This window comes from Gorilla gorilla, chromosome 18 (assembly GCF_029281585.2).
Source record: "Gorilla gorilla gorilla isolate KB3781 chromosome 18, NHGRI_mGorGor1-v2.1_pri, whole genome shotgun sequence".
NCBI lineage: Eukaryota > Metazoa > Chordata > Mammalia > Primates > Hominidae > Gorilla > Gorilla gorilla.
Window position 1 is genome coordinate 15,976,472 of NC_073242.2, and position 19,924 is coordinate 15,996,395.

The following is a 19,924-nucleotide window of genomic DNA, read 5'->3' on the forward strand; positions in this document are numbered from 1 at the left end:
CGGCACTCCCTATTGTATTATACTGGCATGCTTTCCTCACTTGTGGCAAATGCCTGGCCCCTGAGGGATTTGAGTTTGAGACCCTTGGTCTGTTTTGTCAGTTTCAGAGAAATTCTGTAAATATGGAAACTTATCAGTGAGGAGTGTAGAGATGGCCACCGTTTCTGCTAGTAGAACAAAAGGGAACACTTTATTAATTTCCTTTAATTCTTTTCTTCTTTTTTTTGAGACAGGGTTTTGCTCTGTTGCCTAGGCTGGAGTGCAGTGGTGTGATCTCGGCTCACTGTAGTCTTGACCTCCTGGGCTCAAGCAATCTTCCTACCTCAGCTTTCTGAGTAGCTGGAATTACAGGCACTCACCACCATGCCTGGCTAATTTTTTTTCTTTCTTCAACTTTTATTTTAAGTTCCAGGGTATAGGTACAGGATGTGCAAGTTCGTTACATAGGTAGACGTGTGCCATGGTGATTTGCTGCACAGATCAACCCATCATCTAGGAATCAAGCCCAGGATCCATTAGCTATTCCTCCTGCTGTTCTCCCTACACCTGCTCCCCAACTTGGCTTACTTTTAATTAATTAATAATTGAAGATGGGGAGATGGTCTCAAACCCCTGGGCTCAAGCGATCCTCTCGCCTTGGCCTCTCAAAGTGCTGGGATTACAGGTGTGAGTCACCACGCCTGGCCTATTCTTTATTTTTTAAAATAGAGATGGGATCTTGCTGTGTGGCCCAGGCTTATTTGCAGCTTTTGATAAGAGAGATCTGGGAAGGCCTGCCCAGAAAACTGCATGTGAACGGAGACCTAGAGGGGTGAGGTAGTGGGTGGAGCAAACACCTAGAGGAAGAGTGTTCCAGGCAGAGGGGAACAAGTACAAGGGCCCTGGGGTGGGGAGGTGTGGAGAGAACAGCAAGAAAAGCCAGCACAGCAGGAGAAGTCTAAGAGACAGTGGGTGCCTGAGAGGTGGAACAGCCCCCTTGTGAGCCAGATGAGCTGTTTGGGTTTTATTGTGAGTATGGCAGGGAGGCCTTGGAGCACCTATTTGATGCTGATTCGTGGCTAGTCAACTGGTAATGGGCAGATTGCAGTGGGAGAACTTTTCACCTCTGTGGTTCTGTTGGGTTTGGCCTAAACCTCTGTGAGGGGCAGAGGCTTACCTCGTGGGTGACGAAAGGGCTTGGTGGGCATCAGTATGGAGGAGGAGGTTGATGATAACTAAGAGATTTTAGAAACCTATGTCCCAGGCCGGGCGTGGTGGCTCACACCTGTAATCCCAGCACTTTGGGAAGCTGAGACAGGCAGATCAGTTGAGTTCAGGAGTTCGAGACCAGCCCAGCCAACATGGTGAAATGCCATCTCTGCTAAAAATACAAAAATTAGCCAGGCATGGTGGTGCATGCTTGTAATCCCAGCTAGTCGGGAGGCTGAGGCAGGAGAATCTCTTGACCCTGGGAGGCGGAGGTTGCAGTGAGCAGAGATCACACCACTGCACTCCAACCTGGGTGACAGAATGAGACTCTGTCTCAAAAAAAGAAAAAAGAAATGCATGTCCCAGTGTATGTTCTGAGGAGTCCCGTGTTGGTATTTCCTTGCCCAAAGAGGAGCTGGGTTGGAGAAATGAGCAAGTGCACACGTCTGTGTATGTATTCCTGTGCATCTGTGTGTACGTGTGCATATGCATGCCTGTGCATGCTTGTGTGTCTCGGTAGTCATAGGGATATATATGCATGTATGTGCTTATATGTGAATGTGTGCTTGTGAGTGTGTTTATGTTCATGTATGTGTGTGTTTGAATATGTGTGTGTGTCTTTGTGTTGTGTGTGCTTGCATATGTATAAAGTTCGCAAAGGCAATGGTGACTCATGCCTGTAATCCCAGCACTTTGAAAGGCCAAGGCTAGAGGATCGCTTGAGCCCAGAGGTCACCCCATTTCGGATCCCTGGCTGGTGCCTGACACAGAAGAGAGGGGCTCATGAGTCAGTGGCTGTTGTATGTATTGTGTATCCATGTGTGTATGTGTGTGGCAGCCGAGTGTCCCTGTTTGTCAAATGTTGGGCTATTCTTTTTTGTCTTTTTGTTGTTGTTGTTGTTTTTTTTTGTTTTGTTTTGTTTTGTTTTGTTTTAGACAGATTCTTGCTCTTGTTGCCCAGGCTAGAGTGCAGTGGCATGATCTCGGCCCACTGCAACCCTGCCTCCTGGGTTCAAGCGATTCTTCTGCTTCAGCCTCCTGAGTAGCTGGGATTACAGGCGCCCATCACCATGCTCGACTAATTTTTGCATTTTTAGTAGAGACGGGGCTTCACCATCTTGGCCCGGCTGGTCTCGAACTCCTGACCTGAAGTGATCCACCTGCCTCAGCCTCTCAAAGTGTTGGGATTACAGGTGTGAGCCACCGTGTCTGGCCGAGCCATTCTTTAGAACTGGGATTTATACAAAACAAGTCACACCTCAACTGGGTGGCTGCAGACCTTGGATTGCTCAGGGTAAACAGAGTCTGGTTGGGGCTGCCTGGCTGGCATGGGGATCACCCGACCCATCAAGCTTCTTCTGGGAGCCTGGGAAGAGCTCTCTTGCCATGGATGGTTCTGGAAGCTTTTTGAAGGAGGGACTTTCTTGATTTCTGATCTCCCTTGGGAATCTGGATAAATTCCCTTTCACTTCTCCCCTGGGCGTGTGTGTACCAGGGTGACTCACAGAGCTGACTTGGACCTTTTTTTGTGCTTTCTGCATTCCTGGCAGCCTGGGCCTGGGATTTGCTCTGCCACCCTGGGTGACATGAAGCTCTCAGCTCTGGCGGCTAAAAGGCTGCACTGTTGTGGGGCTGGGACACCCTGACTCTTCTCCCCAGTCATTGTTTTCTGTTTCTGTCTCATCTCCCCCAGCTCGGCTCCTCCTGTGTCACTGCTGGTCTTCCAAGATGGTGGAAGACACTGTGGTTTGTCTCTTTGGAGTCTCACTCTGTCGCCAAGGCTGTAGTGCAGTGGCATGATCTTGGCTCTGCAGCTTCCGCCTCCCAGGTTCAAGCAATTCTCCTGCCTCAGACTCCTGAGTAACTGGGACTACAGGTGCACACCACCATGCCTGGCTAGTTTTTGTATTTTTAGTAGAGATGGGGTTTCACCGTGTTGGCCAGGATGGTCTCGATCTCCTGACTTCAAGTGATCTGCCCACTTTGGCCTCCCAAAGTGCTGGGATTACAGGCTTGAGCCACCATGCCTGGCTGTGGTCTGCCTCTGGTGCAGTGAGATCCAGCAGGGTGTCAAATGTGGGTGTGCAGGCTGCTGCATTTCTGACATTTGTGCACCTGTCCAGGGGAGAACACTTTGATTGGCTGACACTCTCTGTCCAGGAAGCCTGAACTTCCCTTTGGGTTCCTGTTCAGGAACCCCATGGGGTTGCCATTTACCTTTTTGCAGATTAGAGTTTAGACCAGGAGTTAGCCAGTAGCCCATGGGTCGAATCTGGCCTGCTGCCTGTTTTTGTAAATAAAGTTTTATTGGAACACAGCCACTCGCGTTCATCACATAGTGTCTACAGGTGTCTGGAGCTGCAGCAGTGGAGTTGTGTAGTTGCTACAGAGACTGTAGCACCCACAAAGTCTAAGATACCTACCATCTGGCCCTTTACAGAAGAAGTTTGTCCACCCCTGGTCTAAGCATTTCTTTAGCTCTGATGACTTTTTAGCTTCCTTTTTTGTCCCCTTTCCATTTTCAGGCATTCTTTCTTCCTATGCAAGACAGGGACAGGAATCGACATTTATTAGATGCTTGCTGTGTACTGGCTAGCACTATGCTAAGTTCCTTATATGCATGTCTCACTTGACTCTCACAGCAGTCGTGGTGAACTTGGTACTATTTTTCTCATTTTACAGACAAACAATCGCAGACATAAGTGCCTTGCTTGAAATGAGTAGTAGAGCAGAGATTCGAAGTCACGACTGGCTGCTGCGCACAATCGTGTCACTTCTCTTGGTTGTAACTGCTGAATGGGAGGGTCTTGGCTAAATAATGGCTTTGTGTTAGGCTAGAGGCTTCACGTGGCGGTATCCACCTTGTAACCTCAGTGCCTAAGACACAGCCAGGCACACGGTGGGCCTGTAGTGGTAATTTATTGTTGTGTTACATGGGGAGGTGCTCAGTACATGTGGCACGTATATTATGTCTTGCATAAGGGTGAAGTGTGCATGAGGCCTCACAGGACATCAGATTAAGCTGCTTCTCTGCCTTCATCCTGTTCAAGTATTACCAGCAAGAAAGAGGAAGGGGACTGATGTATGCACAGATGTTCTGAAGGCTTGGCATGGTGTCAAGAGCCTTATTTTCTTTTTTAAAATGTTGCATTTTGGGGGGTTAAATATATGTAACCTAAGATTTGCCATTTTAACCATTTTAAGTGTGCAATTCAGTGATGCTAAGTGCTTTTAAAAATCTTGTTCAAGGCCAGGTATGGTGGCTTACACCTATAAACCCAGCACTTTGGGAGGCCGAGGCAGGTAGATCACCCGAGATCAGGAGTTTGAGACCAGCCTGACCAACATGGTGAAATCCCATCTCTACTAAAAATACAAAAATTAGCTGGGCATGGTGTTGAGCACCTGTGATCCCTGCTATTTAGGAGGCAGAGGCAGGAGAATTGCTTGTACCCTGGAGGAGGAGGTTGCAGTGAGCTGAGATCGCTCCAGTCTGGGCAACAGACTGAGACCCTGTCTCAAACAAACAATGAACAAATGAACAAACAAACAAACAAAATAACCACATAACTACCTAGCAACATAGCCTAGCAATTGAGATGGGGGCAAGGAAGGGTAGGAACCAGGTCCTGTGAGAATCAGCTAGACTTGTGGCTTTGGGCTCGGTGCTCTTCCTTTGGGGACCTCAGCAGCCCCTTCTTGAAAACGGGTTGCAACTCGATTTGTTGTTGGCTTCACCTCCTCTCTCTGTCCCAGACCTGAGCCCTGTGATCTGGGGAGGAGGACAACGGGACAACCTGTTTGTTTGTCTTCCCATCACTCTCAGGGATTGAATCACAGTGGAGCCAGGAAGATGGGGAGAGTCCAGGCTTGCTGCTCTCCCATCCTCAGAGCAGCAGCAGGCCATCCATCACCTGTCGCCTGTCCTCAGAGTGATCAGCCAAGGCCTGGGGCGGCTGGGGTCAGGTCAGGCGGGGCCTGGGTGGGAGCTGGCAGGGCTGGCTCCTCCAGGCCACTTCGTGCTGAGTCACTGAGTCGGCCAATCCTCCCCAGCTGGCCCTGCTCCCACTCCATGACTCAGATGTCTATTCCAGCCCTGGCTGCTTGGTGGGGCTCCTCCCATCTGTCCTTCTGGCTCTGGGGCTGCCGAGGCTTTTGGGAGCCTGGGCAGGGCTGACCAAGACTGCCAGAGCTCCGGCCGGTCCCCAGTCTCCTGCCTTTTTTCTCATTGGCACTGAGTCTGTGGTTTAGGTTTGGGGGAGGAGGGTCTTGTAGATAAGGGGATCAAGGTCAAAGGAGATCATTTATTAGGTCCCAGCTGAAAGCAGAGGTCTTTGGACCAGTTGGAATGCTCGACATCCCCCGCAAGCTTGCTAGAAATGCTGGGTCTCAGGCCTCATCCCAGACCTACCAAGTCAAACTCATTTTAACAAGATCTCCAGGTGGTTCAGGGTTGCAAATCACTGGTTTGGAACATTCAGTGAAAGCTACTGAGCTCATTTGCAGTAAGAGGTATTTTTAGTCCTGTCTGTATAATATGTAATATTTTCCCCCCAGCATTTTACTATGAACATTTTTAAACCTACAGAAAAGTTGAAAGAATTCTACAGTGAGCAGTCATATAGTTGGTACCTAGAGCCACAGTTAACATTTTGCTAAACTTGCTTTGTCACATATCTGTCTGTCTAACCAGATAGCTAATCAGCCAGCCAACTGGCTACTTTTGTTTTGTTTTTTGTTTTTGAGATAGGGTCTCACTCTGTCTCGCAGACTAGAATGCAGTGGTGCGATCATAGCTCACTGCAGCCTCCAACTCCTGGGCTCCAATGATCTTCCCGCTTCTGTCTCCCAAGTAGCTTGGGCCCTACAGGTGCACACTACTGTGTTTGGCTAATTTTTAAATTTTTTGTAGGCATGAGGGCTCCTTATGTTGCCCAGTCTGGTCTCGAACTCCTGGCCTCAAGCCATCCTCCCACCTCAGCCTCCCAAAGTACTGGGATTACAGGCCTGAGCCACTGAACCTAGTTTTTTTGATATCTGAAACTTCCTTCGAAATATATTAGTATTCTTTCATGCACCCACTTCCAAGTAAATCATTAGCTAGAGTTTAAGATCTGTTTACAGTTCTGAGTTTTTTGCTTAAAATTTACATACAGTGAAATTGCTGATCTCAAGTTAGCATTTGATGAATCTTGGTAAAGGAATACTTTAAACCCCTGTCAAGATACAGAACACTGCAAGGACGCCAGGAAGTTCCCTTGTGCCCCTTCATGATCAGTCTCTGTCCCCACCCACCAAGGCCTGATCTTGGACCGTTGATTAAAGCGTTGAAACTCCATTTTCTTTCCACTTCTCCGTCATGCTTTCAGTCATTTAATAATCAGATGTTGTGCCAGGCGCTGAGCTAGAAAGAAACAGACCTTGACCACTGCCCTGGAGGAGAGATGGAAGGTGGGTGGCAGGCAGTTGAACCAACAACTGCAGGATGGACAGTGGGGGCTCTGAGGGAGGGAAGTGCTGGGAGTTGTGGGGGCTGGGAGAGTGGTCCCTGACTCAGCCTGGGGCTCCAGGGCTAGCATCCAGGGAGGAGAGGGGATGCTCAAGTCTAAGGAATGCGAGGCTCTGGCCAGGTGAATATGGTTGGAGGTAGTGGGGTGGGAGGGTGCTCCTGGTAGAGCAACTGGCATGTGCAAAGGTCCAGTTGAGGGAGCTTGTGGGTGTTGGGAATCACTTGGAATTCGGCTTGGCTAGGCTGGGTGCAGTGGCTCGTGCCTGTAATCCCAGCACTTTGGGAGGCCGAGGCAGGCAGATCACCTGAGACTAGGAGCTCAAGACCAGCCTGGCCAATGTGGTAAAACCCTGTCTCTACTGAACATAAAAAAATTAGCTGGATGTGGTGGTGCATGCCTGTAATCCCAGCTACTCGGGAGGCTCAGGCAGGAGAATTGCTTGAACCCGGGAGGCGGAGGTTGCAGTGCGCCGAGATCGCGCCACTGTACTCCAGTCTGGGTGACAGAGCAAGACTCCGTCTCAAAAGAAAGAAAGAAAAAAAGAATTCTGCTTGGGTAGATTGGAAAGGCTAGGATGTAAGCGAAAAGAGAGGCAAGAGTCAGGGAGCATCAGAGATCAAGGGTGCAATTATGTGTCACAGTAAGGACTTGGAATTTTTTTTTTGTTTGTTTGTTTTGAGATGGAGTTTCACTCTGTCACCAAGGTTGGAGTGCGGTGGTGCCATCTCAGCTCACCGTGCCCTCCACCTCCGGGGCTCAAGCGATCCTCCCACCTCAGCCTCGCAAGTAGCTGGGACCATAGTTGCGTGCCACCACGCCCAAGTAACTTTTTCTGTTTTTGGTAGAGATGGGGTTTCTGTATGTTACTCAGGCTGGTCTTGAACTCCTGAGCTCAAGTGATGTCCTGCCTTGGCCTCCCAAAATGCTAGGATTACAGGGATGGGTGAACCACCACATCCAGCCAGGACTTGGAATTTTAACTCTACTGTGGTGGGAGCTGAGGAAAGGTTTTTCACCAGTGGAATGACACACTCAGGTTGGACAGGTTGTGGAAGATCCTCAGGCTCAAAGGAAGAGGATACATTGGACATGGGGGCGAGGTCGGTGGCACTTAAAAAGCCTTTGCAGGCACCCAGGCAGGTAGAGAGGGAGGCTGAGCCAGGATATTCCCCTGTGCCCACTACAGCATCAAAAACCAGAAAAAGGGCCAGGTGCGTGGCTCACACCTGTAGTCCTGGCATTTTGGGAGGCTTAGGGGGGAAGATTTCTTGAGACCAATCTGGTCAACATCGTGAGACCCCATCTCTCGAAACAAACAAGCAAAGAAAACAGACAAGTTGATGGGCAGAGGGCATGGGAAAAGATTCCGGGGTGTGCTCCAGTAGAGGAAACGGAGGTCCTGGGCAGGGAGGCATTTTGCACAGTTGGTAAGCAACAGGGCAAACAAATCACCAGTGTTTACGTTATACTGGCAGATCTCTTACTGCTGGACATTTAGGCTCCGTCTAATAAGGGTGACAGCTGGGTGCACTGTATTATTTATTTAGTCCTCACAGTAGGGCAGGATGATCAGTCTCCCCACTTGACAGATGAAGACACTGAGGGTCAGAGTGGTGATGTGTCAGGAACCCTCCCACTGGGTTCTCACGCTTGAAACACAGATTGCTGGTCCCCACCCACACAGTTTCTGGTGCAGTAGGTCTGGGTGGGGCCCGAGCATCTGCGGTTCCCAACAAGTTCCCAGGTGCCGCCGATGCTGGTGACGGAGCTGTGTTTGAGGATCACTGCTCTAAACATTATTGCTGCTGCACGCATTGCCTCCTGCTGGGTGCAGGGGTTGTGGGGGGCACTTTTGCAGTGCAGAGCGGAGGTAACCAGCAGAAAACCCGTTAGAACTAAAAGCCGAGAGTGTTTCTGACAAACAGGTCAACATGCTGAAAGACCCAGACAAGGTCCTTAAACTACCCTGCGCTCCAAAAATCAGTGCCTGGGGCTGCCGTACCTAATTGGTTCAAACCACAGGGTTTCTGGCCAGCTCATCTGGTACCAAACGTAGATGTCAATATGGTGGATGCCAAAGAACACATCACTCTGTTTGGATGAATCAGGCTTTTCCTCCCTCTGTCTTCAGCCAGGACTTCTCTGAATTGTTTTCATTTCAAATGAAGGAGGGACCAGTTCACAAGCTGCTTTCATGCTATCTGGGACAGGAGTTGCTGTATTTCAGTGTCTGAGGCTGGGAAACCCCCTGGAGGTGGCTCTGTCTTTTGTACCTAGTGTGTGATGTCAAAAGATTCTCCTTGGTTTGGGTTAAATGAGATGCTCCCTGGATTACAATCCAGTGCCCCATGATTTTTTTTCCTCCTTTTTTATTGTCCATCCTTGACCTAATTCAGAAGTTAGTTGTCTTTGTTGTCAAGTAAGGCCTTCCACGTCAGATAGAGGCTATTTCCAGGCCGAGCGCGGTGGCTCATGCCTGTAATCCCAGCACTTTGGGAGGCCGAGGTGGGTGGATCGCTTGAGGTCAGGAGTTTGAGACCAGCCTGGCCAACATGATAAAACCCCCGTCTGTATTACAAATGCAAAAATTAGCCAGGCATGGTGGCGTGCACCATGTAATCCCCGCTACGTGGCAGGATGAGGCAGGAGAACCGTTTCAATTTGGGAAGCGGAGGCTGCAGTGAGCTGAGAACGCACCATTGCGCTCCAGCCTGGGCGATGAGAGTGAAACCGTCTCCAAAAAAAAAAAAAAAAAAAGCTGTTTCCTTTTTTTTTTTTGCCAGTGAAGGGGGGACCATGTGTTGGCCTTCCTATTGGTAACTTGAGATAATCTGAAAATCTGTGTTTAGATCCATAGAAGAGAGGCCGCCTGAGGAGAAGAATTTGACAAAGCTCTTTGAGTGTGCAAATTAGAAATGGCAATGGCTGGGCGCGGTGGGTCATGCCTGTAATCCCAGCGCTTTGTGAGGCCGAGGTAGGCGGATCAGTTGAGGTCAGGAGTTCGAGACCAGCCTAGCCAACATGGTGAAACCCCATCTCTATCAAAAAATCCAAAAATTAGCCGGTTGTGGTGGCAGGTGCCTAAAATCCCAGCTACTCAGGAGGCTGAGGCAGGAGAATTACTTGAACCTGGGAGGTGGAGGTTGCAGTGAGCCAAGATCGGGCCACTGCACTCCAGCCTGGGTGACAGAGTGAGACTCAGTCTCAAAACACAAAAAACAAAAAACTGTGCAGTGTTCTGTCTGTCAATGTCCTTGTTGCATTTGCAGGGCAGGTTTTCTACCAGTGGCTGGGGACTTAGTTTTACTGGGCTGAGGGAAGGTTAGGATTTGAGGGTCTTGTTAAGCTGGATATGGGCTGCATTTCAAGCCTCCCCTGGCTGTCTCTATCCTGCGTGTTGATGCCAAGGCTGAAGAAGACTGGATTTGCAGGCAAAAGACTGTCATTTGAGGCCAGATTTCACCCCTTAATCACTGTGTCTTAGTATGTTGTGGGGGTTGAGGTAGGCAGAGGTTAGCCAACCTTTTCTGGAAAGGGCTGGCTGATAAATACTTTAGGCTTTGCATCCCATACACTGTCTGTGGCAACCCCTAACTCTGCTGTGTAGCTCAAAAGGTGTCATATTCATTTATAATACATAAATGAATGGGTGTGACTGTTCCAATGAAACTTTACTTATAAATAGCTGGTCTGTGGGCCATAGATGCTTCTGATATATAAAGCATCTGGTATAGTGGTGTATTGTGAACCCACTGGGTTTTTTCCCCCCCAAACACTTGAGCTTTATTGATGTATATTGACAAATAAAAATGGTATATAGGTTGGGCACGGTGGTTCATGCCTATAATCCCAGGACTTTGGGAGGCCGAGGCAGATGGATCACTTGAGCTCAGGAGTTCGAGACTAGCTCAAGCAATAGAGTGAAATCCTGTCTCTACAAAAAATACAAAAATTAGCTGGGTGTTGTGGTGTGCATCTGTAGTCCCAGCTACCTGGGGGGCTGAGGTGGGAGGATCACTTGAACCTGGGAGATGGAGGCTGCAAAGAGCTATGATTACACTACCGTGCTCCAGCCTGGGTGACAGAGCGAGACCCTGTCTCGAAAATATATTTAAGGTGTACAGTTTTATGTTTCCATATACCAGAGGCTACTGTCACTGCTTCTATTATTATTACTACTACTACTACTACTACTCATATTACCCTTTCTTTGGCTGTTACTCTGTGCCAGGTACTATTCTAAGTACTTACCATGTTTGATCTCATTTAATCTTCACCACCAAGGAACTGACCCAAGGTCCCACAGCTAGGAAATGGCAAGCTGGGATTGAGCCATGCCAGCTAGCCCCGTGCTATGCACTGCTTCACACAGAAGCTGCCCCTCCACCCCTGCCGCCTTCTTTTTCCTTTGTTCCTTTGTTATCAGCCGGCTGTTTCCAGAAAAGGTTGGTTAACCTCTGCCTACCTCAACCCTCAGTGATTAAGGGGTGATATCAGGCCTCAAATGACTGACCTTTTTCCTTTGTTGCAGCTCTCACTGATTGTAATTCTGATTGTAATTATATATTTGTTTGCACCGTGGTTTACTTACTGTCCATCTTCCCCAGGGCAGGAGGCTGAATGGGGCAGGGGTCTCGCTGTCTCGTTTGCAGCTCCGTCCACGGCACTTCACCCACATCCTGGCCTAAAAGCAAGTCCTGCCCATATATTTGACCAAGAAATAAATGAATCATTGACAGCCATGCCCCCACCCCTTCCTCCTGTCTATGCCAGCCAGCACCTCGGTCTTTCACAGTGGGTAGGGCTTGGGCTGCAGGTGAAATGGATTTGCAATTCCCTGATTACCCACCCACCGACTGTGGGAGTGGGCAGGAAGGTGTCAGCTCTTCCGGATGAAAAACCAGCCTGCAATGCAGTGTTTCTACCCAGCCTACAAAGCAAACACCACTACCTCCACGCCTTAGGTTGGAGAAATTCCGCTTTATGACACAGTCCCATGGGCCTCATGTCATTTGTCCCTCCTGGCAGTCCCGGGGGATAGGTCGAGCAAGCAGTACGACAAACGACTCCCATTTTCCAGGTGTAAAAACTGAGGCTTGGAGGTGAAGGGACTTGCCCAAGGTCATTAGCTAGAATATAGCAGGGCTGGGATTAGAACCCAGGTCTGTCCGGGTCCACGGTCTGATCTGAACTCAGCTTCAGTTGATCTGGAATGCACCGGCTGCATCTGATGATCTTATTAAAGATCTGTGGCTGTCAGGGTCCTCCCCCTAGAGGTGCTGATTTAGTTGGTCCGGGGTGGGGCCCTAGGCACTTGGCACTTAACAAACTCCTTAGGTGATTCCAGTGGACAGGCAGGGCTGGGAACTTCATCACCCCTCCAAGCCCCAGACTGGAGCCTGATCCTTAGCCCTGGCTGTGTATTCGAATCACTGGAGGAGCTTTTTATTTAGCCTTTTATGATGGAAACATAAAGTAGACAGCATAGGATAATGAACTACCGTGAGCTCTTTTTCTTTTCTTCTTACTTATTTTTGAGACAGGGTCTCACTATTACCCAGGCTGGAGTGCGATGGCACAGTCTCAGCTTGCTGCAACCTCTGCCTCCCGGGTTCAAGCCATTCTCGTGCCTCAGCCTCTTGAGTAGCTGGGACTACAGGCACGTGCCACCATGTCCGGCCAATTTTTATATTTTTTGTAGAGACAGGGTCTTGCCATGTTGCCCAGACTGGTCTCGAACTCCTGAACTCAAAGCAGTTCTCCTGCCTCAGCCTCCCAAAGTGTTGGGGTTACAAGTGTGAGCCACTGCGCCCAGCTGCCATGAGCTCTTTACCATGCATTGCATAGGTGAACGTTTTAATATGTATCTCCGAAGGACATGGATTTGTTTATTTTTAATGACTTTTTATTTTGCAATAGTTTGGCTCACAAAAAGTTGCAAAAATAACAGAGTTCCTGATGTTCATTGCTCAACTTTCTCTAATGATAACATCTAAAAGATAAGAATTTTAAAAACTGTAACTGTTGGGCTGCATGTGATGGCTCATGCCTGTAATTCCAGCACTTTGGGAAGCTGAGGCAGGAGGATCACTTAAGCCCAGGAGTTTGAGCCCAGCCTGATCAATACAGCTAGACCTTGTCTTGACAAAAAACATGTATATGTGACTGTAATACTAACTTTAATAATAATTCATTATTATCAAATATTCCAGTAATCCATTGTGTTTGTACAATGGCTCATTCTTCTATGATATCATTCTTTATGTTTTAGCTGGGATTTCTTTATGGAAAAGAGTTTCCCCTTCATTTCTTTGATCACTGATCACTCTGTAGTGATCGAATAAATGACTGTTTTCCTCAGGGAAGCCTTCTCCAACCCTGGTGAACCAAATGAGTACATTTGGGAAAGGTGGAGAAAATACTTGTTTCTTTCTGCTTTTTCTGTGTTCAAACAATAACCTGGTTCACTGACAACATCAGATGTTTCTCTTTATTTCCAGCGTCAATATGAAACTTGTGTATATAAACATGTAAGGCCGGGAGCAGTGGCTCAAGCCTGTAATCCCACCACTTTGGGAAGCCACGGTGGGCAGATCACTTGAGTCAGGAGTTCGAGACCAGCCTGTTCACCAACATGGTGAAACCCCATCTCTACTAAAGATACAAACATTAGCCCAGTGTGGTGGCTGACGCTTGTAATCCCAGCTACTTGGGAGGCCGAGGCGGGAGGATCACTTGAACCCAGGAGGCGGAGTTTGCAGTGAGCCAAGATCACGCCACTGGACTCCAGCCTGGGCGACAGAGTGAGACTCCATCTCAAAAAACAAAACAAAACAAAACAAAAACCTTGCTTGGTATGTTTCAGCCTGTTGTACTTATTCTCCTTGTCAAAGCTCAAATTGTCCCTCTTTTAGCCTGCAGCGGCCACTTCTGCTTGGCTCTTGAGCCTTTTAACAATCCTGTTCATGCTTAGTTTCCTTGTTGTCCGGTGTGACAAGATGTTCTTGGCTTACCTTGCATGTTTCCTGCCCAGCCACTTTTCCAAGAAAAATCTGGAAGTTTAAAACAAAAACAAAGCTTCAGTGCCCCAGTCGCACCCAGAACCAGCTTAATCAGATTGCCTGGTGCTGGTAGGGCCCGGATACAGTATTTTTTTAATTTTATTTTTATTTTGATTGAGACAGGGTCCCTAGGCTGGAGTGCAGTGGCACGATCTCAGCTTACTGCAACCTCCGCCTCATGGATTCAAGCAATTCTGCCTCAGCCTCCCGAGTAGCTGAGCTTGCAGGCACCCACCACCACATCCAGCTAATTTTTTGTATTTTTGGTAGAGACGAGGTTTCATCATGTTGCCTAGGCTGGTCTCGAACTCCTGACCACAAGTGATCTGCCCGCCTTGGCCTCCCAAAGTACTGGGATTACAGGCATGAGCCACCACACCCAGCCAGGATACAGTATTTTTTAAAAAGCACGCCCAGCCTTGAATGGAAAACCACTGGACGAGAGTAAGCCACCTTATCGGGCTCTGTAAATGCCTTATATCTGCACAAGGCTGGATCTTTGAGTGGAGTCCTTGGCTAAAGCTTTCATTACTGCATGGTGACCTCTCTTCCCTCTGCTGCTAAAGCTTGTGTTTCAGAATTTAGACCCGGATGCATCCATGTTGAAAGCCAGGCTTTGTCTGTCATCCCAGGAGCTCTGTGTTCGTCCCTTTCCTTGCCTGCATGTTGTTGACTTGGGGCTCATCTTCATTTCTCTGGGAAATAAGTTCTTTGATAGCTTGCTTAGAATCTCTCAGTACTTCCCATTGCCCTTAGAATGAAGACCAAAATGTGTGGCCTGCAGTGTAGACTGTGCACAGCCTCCAGTGTAGACTGCTTAGGCCCCTTCTTGGTTCCTGGAGTCTACCATGCTTGCTTCTACCACCGGGCCTTTGCACACACTGCTGTCTGTTGGGAATGCGTTGCCTTTCCTTGTTACTTAGTTCTCCTCTACTCACCCTTCAGGTGCCAGCTTGACTGTCTTCCTCGGGGGAGCCTTCTCTGACCTTTGTACACCAGATCAGCCCCCATGCACTTACTTTGTCTCATTGGTAATATTTCTCTCCCTTCAGGACACACATCAAGGCCCAGAAGTTGTAGTTTTGCATTTGTTCATGTGATCATTTGATGCACATCTCTCTCTGGAGCCTGACTCTCTGGGGCTCACATCCTGACTCCACCGCTTTTAGCTGTGGGACCTTGAACAAATCTTTTCATCTCTGGTCCCCAGTTTTTAAATTAAATTAAATTTTATTTTATTTTTATTTTGAGACACTCTTGCTCTGTTGCCAGGCTGTAGTGCAGTCGTTCGATCATGGCTCACTGCAACCTCCGCCTCCCGGGTTCAAGCGATTCTCTTGCCTCAGCCTCCCAAGTAGCTGGAACTACAGGCGCCCGCCACCACATCCAGCTAATTTTTGTATTTTTAGGAGAGACAGGGTTTCACCATGTTGGCTAGGATGGTCTCGATCTCTTGACCTCATGATCTGCCTGCCTCGGCCTCTGAAAGTGCTGGGATTACAGGCCCAGTTTCTTTTAACTGCAAAACAGGGATGATATAATACTTTTATTTATCTTGTGAGGTGAGGATGAAGATTAAATAAGGTAGTTTGTGTAAAGCACTTAGAACAGAGCTAGCTACTAATAGTAGAGAATCTTGGCAGGTATTACTGACGATTACTGCAGTAGACCACAAGCTCCATACAGGCAGGGGTCATTTCTGTTTGTTTAGATTTGTATGCAGGGTGCTTGGCACAAGGGTTGTGCTCAGGAAATACTTGTTGGATGAACAAATGAATGAAGTGGAGATAATAGTAATACCAAGTTTATAGAATTCCATGAGGATATAAAATAATGCAAGTATATAAGCTCTTGGTAGAGTGTCTAGCACATAGTAGGTGGTCAATAAATATTCAGTGACTGAATGAGTAAAGTGGGGACAATAGTAATACCCACTCATGAGGTTGTCGTGGGGATATAAGGCAACCCTGTAGTACCTTGTAGAATGCCTAGCACATAGTAGGTGCTCAGAAAATATTTGTTGAATGAATGAGTGAAGTAGGGATGATGTTAACACCAGCTCCTAGGGTTGTTGCGGGGATAGAAGACAAGGCAGGTCTATAGCATGTTGTATTGTGGTTGCACATGGTAGACACTCCGTTGATTGAAACTGGAAGAGCTGCCATGAGTTTCTTTCTCCTGGGGATTAGGAGAGGGTCCTTTTGGAGTGCAGAATGGTGTGGAGCTGACGCTAGTCCTCTGGAAGGAAGAGTGAGCAGCTGACTACTTGCTAAGCTCTGACCTGGATGAAAAGTCAAATCGTTCCTTTCCCTCTTCCTCCCAAACCTGTGCTTTCTTTCCACTAGAATCCCTGCCCAGAGTCCAGCGCTTCCTTCCTGTCGAGGATCACCTTCTGGTGGATCACAGGGTAAGGCCAGGCCCCCCAGACCTCAGGGAGGTGGTGGGGAGTGAATGAATGAATGAATGAATGAATGAACATGCTCAGCTCCCCCTCCCCAACTTCTCCCTCCTTTGCTCTTCTGCAGAGTTGTCTTGAATCTGCCTGTGCTGGCCATGTGGTCTCAGAGACACCAACTCTGTCCGGCAGTTCCGTGAACTTGAATGTGATAAACACATGAGCCGTGAGCAGCTGACACCTCTGCAGAAGGCTTTGCCTGGGACAGCCATATGCTGGACTGCTCTTGCTTTAGCTTCAGATTTGGGTTTTTAAAATATTAGGTATAGTTATTACTGACATCGTGCCCCTCCTGTCCCCCACGCCTTAGAAAAATAATACTGTCTCACCACAGGAAGTGTGGGTTAAAAAACCACATGTGCAGATCAGCAGTGCAGGAGACATCTAGAGGTGACCAGTGTCACCGTTTTAGTATGCCTTCTTCTGGTCGTCTTTCTTTTTTTTGAGACGGAGTCTTACTCTGTCAGTCTCAGCTCACTACAAGTCTCCGCCTCCCAGGTTCAAGCGATTCTCCTGCCTCAGCCTCCCAGGTAGCTGGGATTACAGTCTTGCGCCACCATGCTCGGCTACTTTTTGTATTTTTAGTAGAGACAGAGTTTTGCCATGTTGGCCAGGCTTGTCTTGAAACTCCTGACCTCAGGTGATCCACCCGCATCGACTTCCCAAAGTGCTGGGATTACAGGTGTGAGCCACCATGCCCAGCTACCTTCTGGTCCTCTTTTTGTATATCTTTTTCTGCCCATTGTTAACATCTTAGTGGGGATTGTTTGAAGAATCTTTTTTTGCCCCTAATAAGCATCATCTTTTTTTTTTTTTTTTTTTTTTTTTGAGACAGGCTTTCGCTCTGTCGCTGAGGCTGGAGTGCAGCGGCACACTTGTAGCTCACTGCAGTCCCAATCTACTGGGCTTAGGTGATGCTCCTGCCTCAGCCTCCTGAGTAGCTGGGGCTACAGGCACACTCCCCCACGCCCAGCAGATTTTTGTACTTTCTGTAGAGATGGGGTTTCATCATGTTGCCCAGGCTGGTCTCCAGCTTCTGAGCTCAAGTGATTCTCTCGCCTCAGCCTCCAGAGTGCTGGGATTACAGGCGTGAACCACCATGCCCGGTCTCATCCTTGTCTTAATGACAAACATCGTTTTAAAAAATTAGATGTTTTAAATAATTTCTTGAAGTTACTATTAAAAAGCATCACTGGGACAGTTGATGTAATTTGTTCATGACTACAGGACACCGGATGCATGCTAATGACATTCATTCTTGTTTTGGAAAATTGTGCTCTAGTTACATAAGAGCATGTCCTGGATTGGAAGGGAATACCTCCAGTTTTTCTGCTGTAAAGGCATGTAGAGGCTGTATGTTAACTTTTTTTTTTTTTTTTTTTTTTTGAGATGGAGTCTTGCTCTGTCGTCCAGGGTGGAGTGCAGTGGCAGGATCTCAGCTCTCTGCAACCTCTGCCTCCTGGGTTCAAGAGATTCTCCTGTCTCAGCCTCCTGAGTAGCTGGGATTACAGGGACCTGCCACCACATCCAGCTAATTTTTGTATTTTTAGTAGAGATGGAGTTTCACTATGTTGTCCAGGCTGGTCTCAAACTCCTGACTTCAGGTGATCCACTGACGTCAGCCTCCCAAGGTGCTGAGATTACAGGTGTGAGCCACCATGCCAGGCCTTTAACTGTTTAAATGGTTCAGAAAAAGATGATGTGTTTGCATGTGTGTGTGTGTTTGTGTGTGCATGTCAATGGATACAGACAGAATGATACTGCAAACGTGGCAACGTGTTAACAATGGTGAGTTGAGTGAATTCTTAGTATGATTTGAGTAATTTTTCTGTAAGTTTGAAATTATTTTAGAACAAAAGATGAAAGTATTTTACCTTTTATTATAAAAGTGTTTAGTCTGCTGGTCACGGTGGCTCATGCCTGTAATGTTAGCACTTTCAGAGGCCAAGGTGGGTGGATCACCTGAGGTCAGGAGTTCGAGACCAGCCTGGCCTACATGGTGAGACCCTGTCTCCACTAACAATACAAAAATTAGCCGGGCAGCACACGCCTGTAATCCCAGCTACTTGGGAGGGTGAGGCAGGAGAATTGCTAGAATACAGGAGGCAGAGGTTGCAGTGCGCTGAGATGGCGCCATTACACTCCAGCCTGGATGGAGTCACATAGAAAGATTAATATAATAAAACTCAGTAATCTCATCACCCAGATTTCATGCTTACTAATGCTTTGTCATGTCAGCCTTTTTATTTTTTAATTTTTTCCTTCAGCCTATTTTTTTTTTTCTTTTTATAGGGTCTGACTCTGTTGCCCAGGCTGGAGTGCAGTGGCACAATGACGGCTCTTTGCAGCCTCCACCTCCTGGTCTTGAGCAATCCTGCCACCTCAGCCTCCCGAGTAGCTGGGACTACAGGTGCGAGCCATCATGACTGGCTAGTTTTTTTATTTTTACTTTTCGTAGAGATAGTCTCCCTATGTTGCCCAGGCTGGTCTTGAACTCCAGGGCTCACAAAATCCTCCCACCTCGGCCTCCCAGAGTGCTAGGATTATAGACATGAGCTACCGTGCCTGGCCCATATCAGCCTTTTTAATTTAAAATTTTAAAAAGTTGGCGGGGCACGGTGGCTTATGCCTATAATTCCAAGACTTTGGGAGGCCAAGGTGGGAGGGTTGCTTGAGCCTGGAGATTCAAGACCACCTTGGGCAACATAGGGAGACTCTTGTCTCTACAAAAATAAAAAATAAAAAAAAATTAGCCAGTCATAATGGCTTACACCCAAAGTCCCAACTACTCGGGAGGCTGAGATGGGAGAACCACTCTGGACCGGGAGCTGGAGGCTGCAGGGAGCTGCGATCGCACCACTGTACTCCATCCTGGGTGACACAGCGAGACCCTCTCTCCAAATAAATGAATGAATGAATAATAAAAAATAAAAAAGAGCTATCCTGATACTTCGCTCCTAAATCATCTTTTTTTCCCTAAGTCTTTTGTATGCACCACTAAAAAAAAAAAGCCATTTTTCCTGCATGACCCAACAGAATGAGCTGTAATTAGCTTGTAATATATGCAAATGTCCATCCACATTCTGACTTCCCAAGCTGCGTGGCTGCCTTCATTTGCAGCAGGCAGCTGTGCTGCAGAGGGGAGCGGCATCAGCAGGCGTGTGGAGTGAGTGAGCCCCGTCCTCCTCCTCCTCCTCTCATTGACTCTCATTGCCTAACCCCGTTGTGTCTTGGCCCCAGGTTGATTGTCCGGGGCTACCGCCAGCCCCTGGAGGGCAGTGACCTCTGGTCCTTAAACAAGGAGGACACGTCGGAACAAGTCGTGCCTGTTTTGGTAAAGAACTGGAAGAAGGAATGCGCCAAGACTAGGAAGTAAGTGTGAGTTTCCTTGTCCTCCAGGATGCCCCGGTCACCTCCTTTCCACTACTGTGGCCTGAATCCAGGGTGGGGCCCTGGCAGTGCTGCCTGTTACTAGCTTTGTGGTTCTCGGCAAGATGCCTCACTTCTCCTCCTGGCCTCAGTTTGCTTTTCTGCCAAATGGGGTAGGATCTCACATGTCATTAAAGCAACTGGGCAGAGAAAAGAAGAAAGAAGCTGGGTGTGGTGGCTCTCATGTCTAATCCCAGCACTTTGGGAGGCCAAGGCAGGCGGATCACTTGGTCGGGAGTTTGAGACCAGCCTGGCCAACATGGCGAAACCCTGTCTCTACT

The 19,924-nt window shown here is 48.1% G+C and overlaps 1 protein-coding gene across 9 annotated transcripts in view; it reads left to right on the top strand.

The window, feature by feature from the left end:
- Positions 1-19,924, top strand: part of LOC101130854 (multidrug resistance-associated protein 1) — a 190,068-nt gene that overhangs the window by 65,498 nt on the left and 104,646 nt on the right. For all 9 annotated transcript variants that reach the window (XM_055365324.2, XM_063699510.1, XM_055365320.2 and 6 more), the window contains exons 6-7: positions 16,105-16,166; positions 19,455-19,586. In XM_055365324.2, the coding sequence (XP_055221299.2) occupies positions 16,105-16,166; positions 19,455-19,586 (194 nt within the window). The remainder of the gene's footprint in view (positions 1-16,104; positions 16,167-19,454; positions 19,587-19,924) is intronic.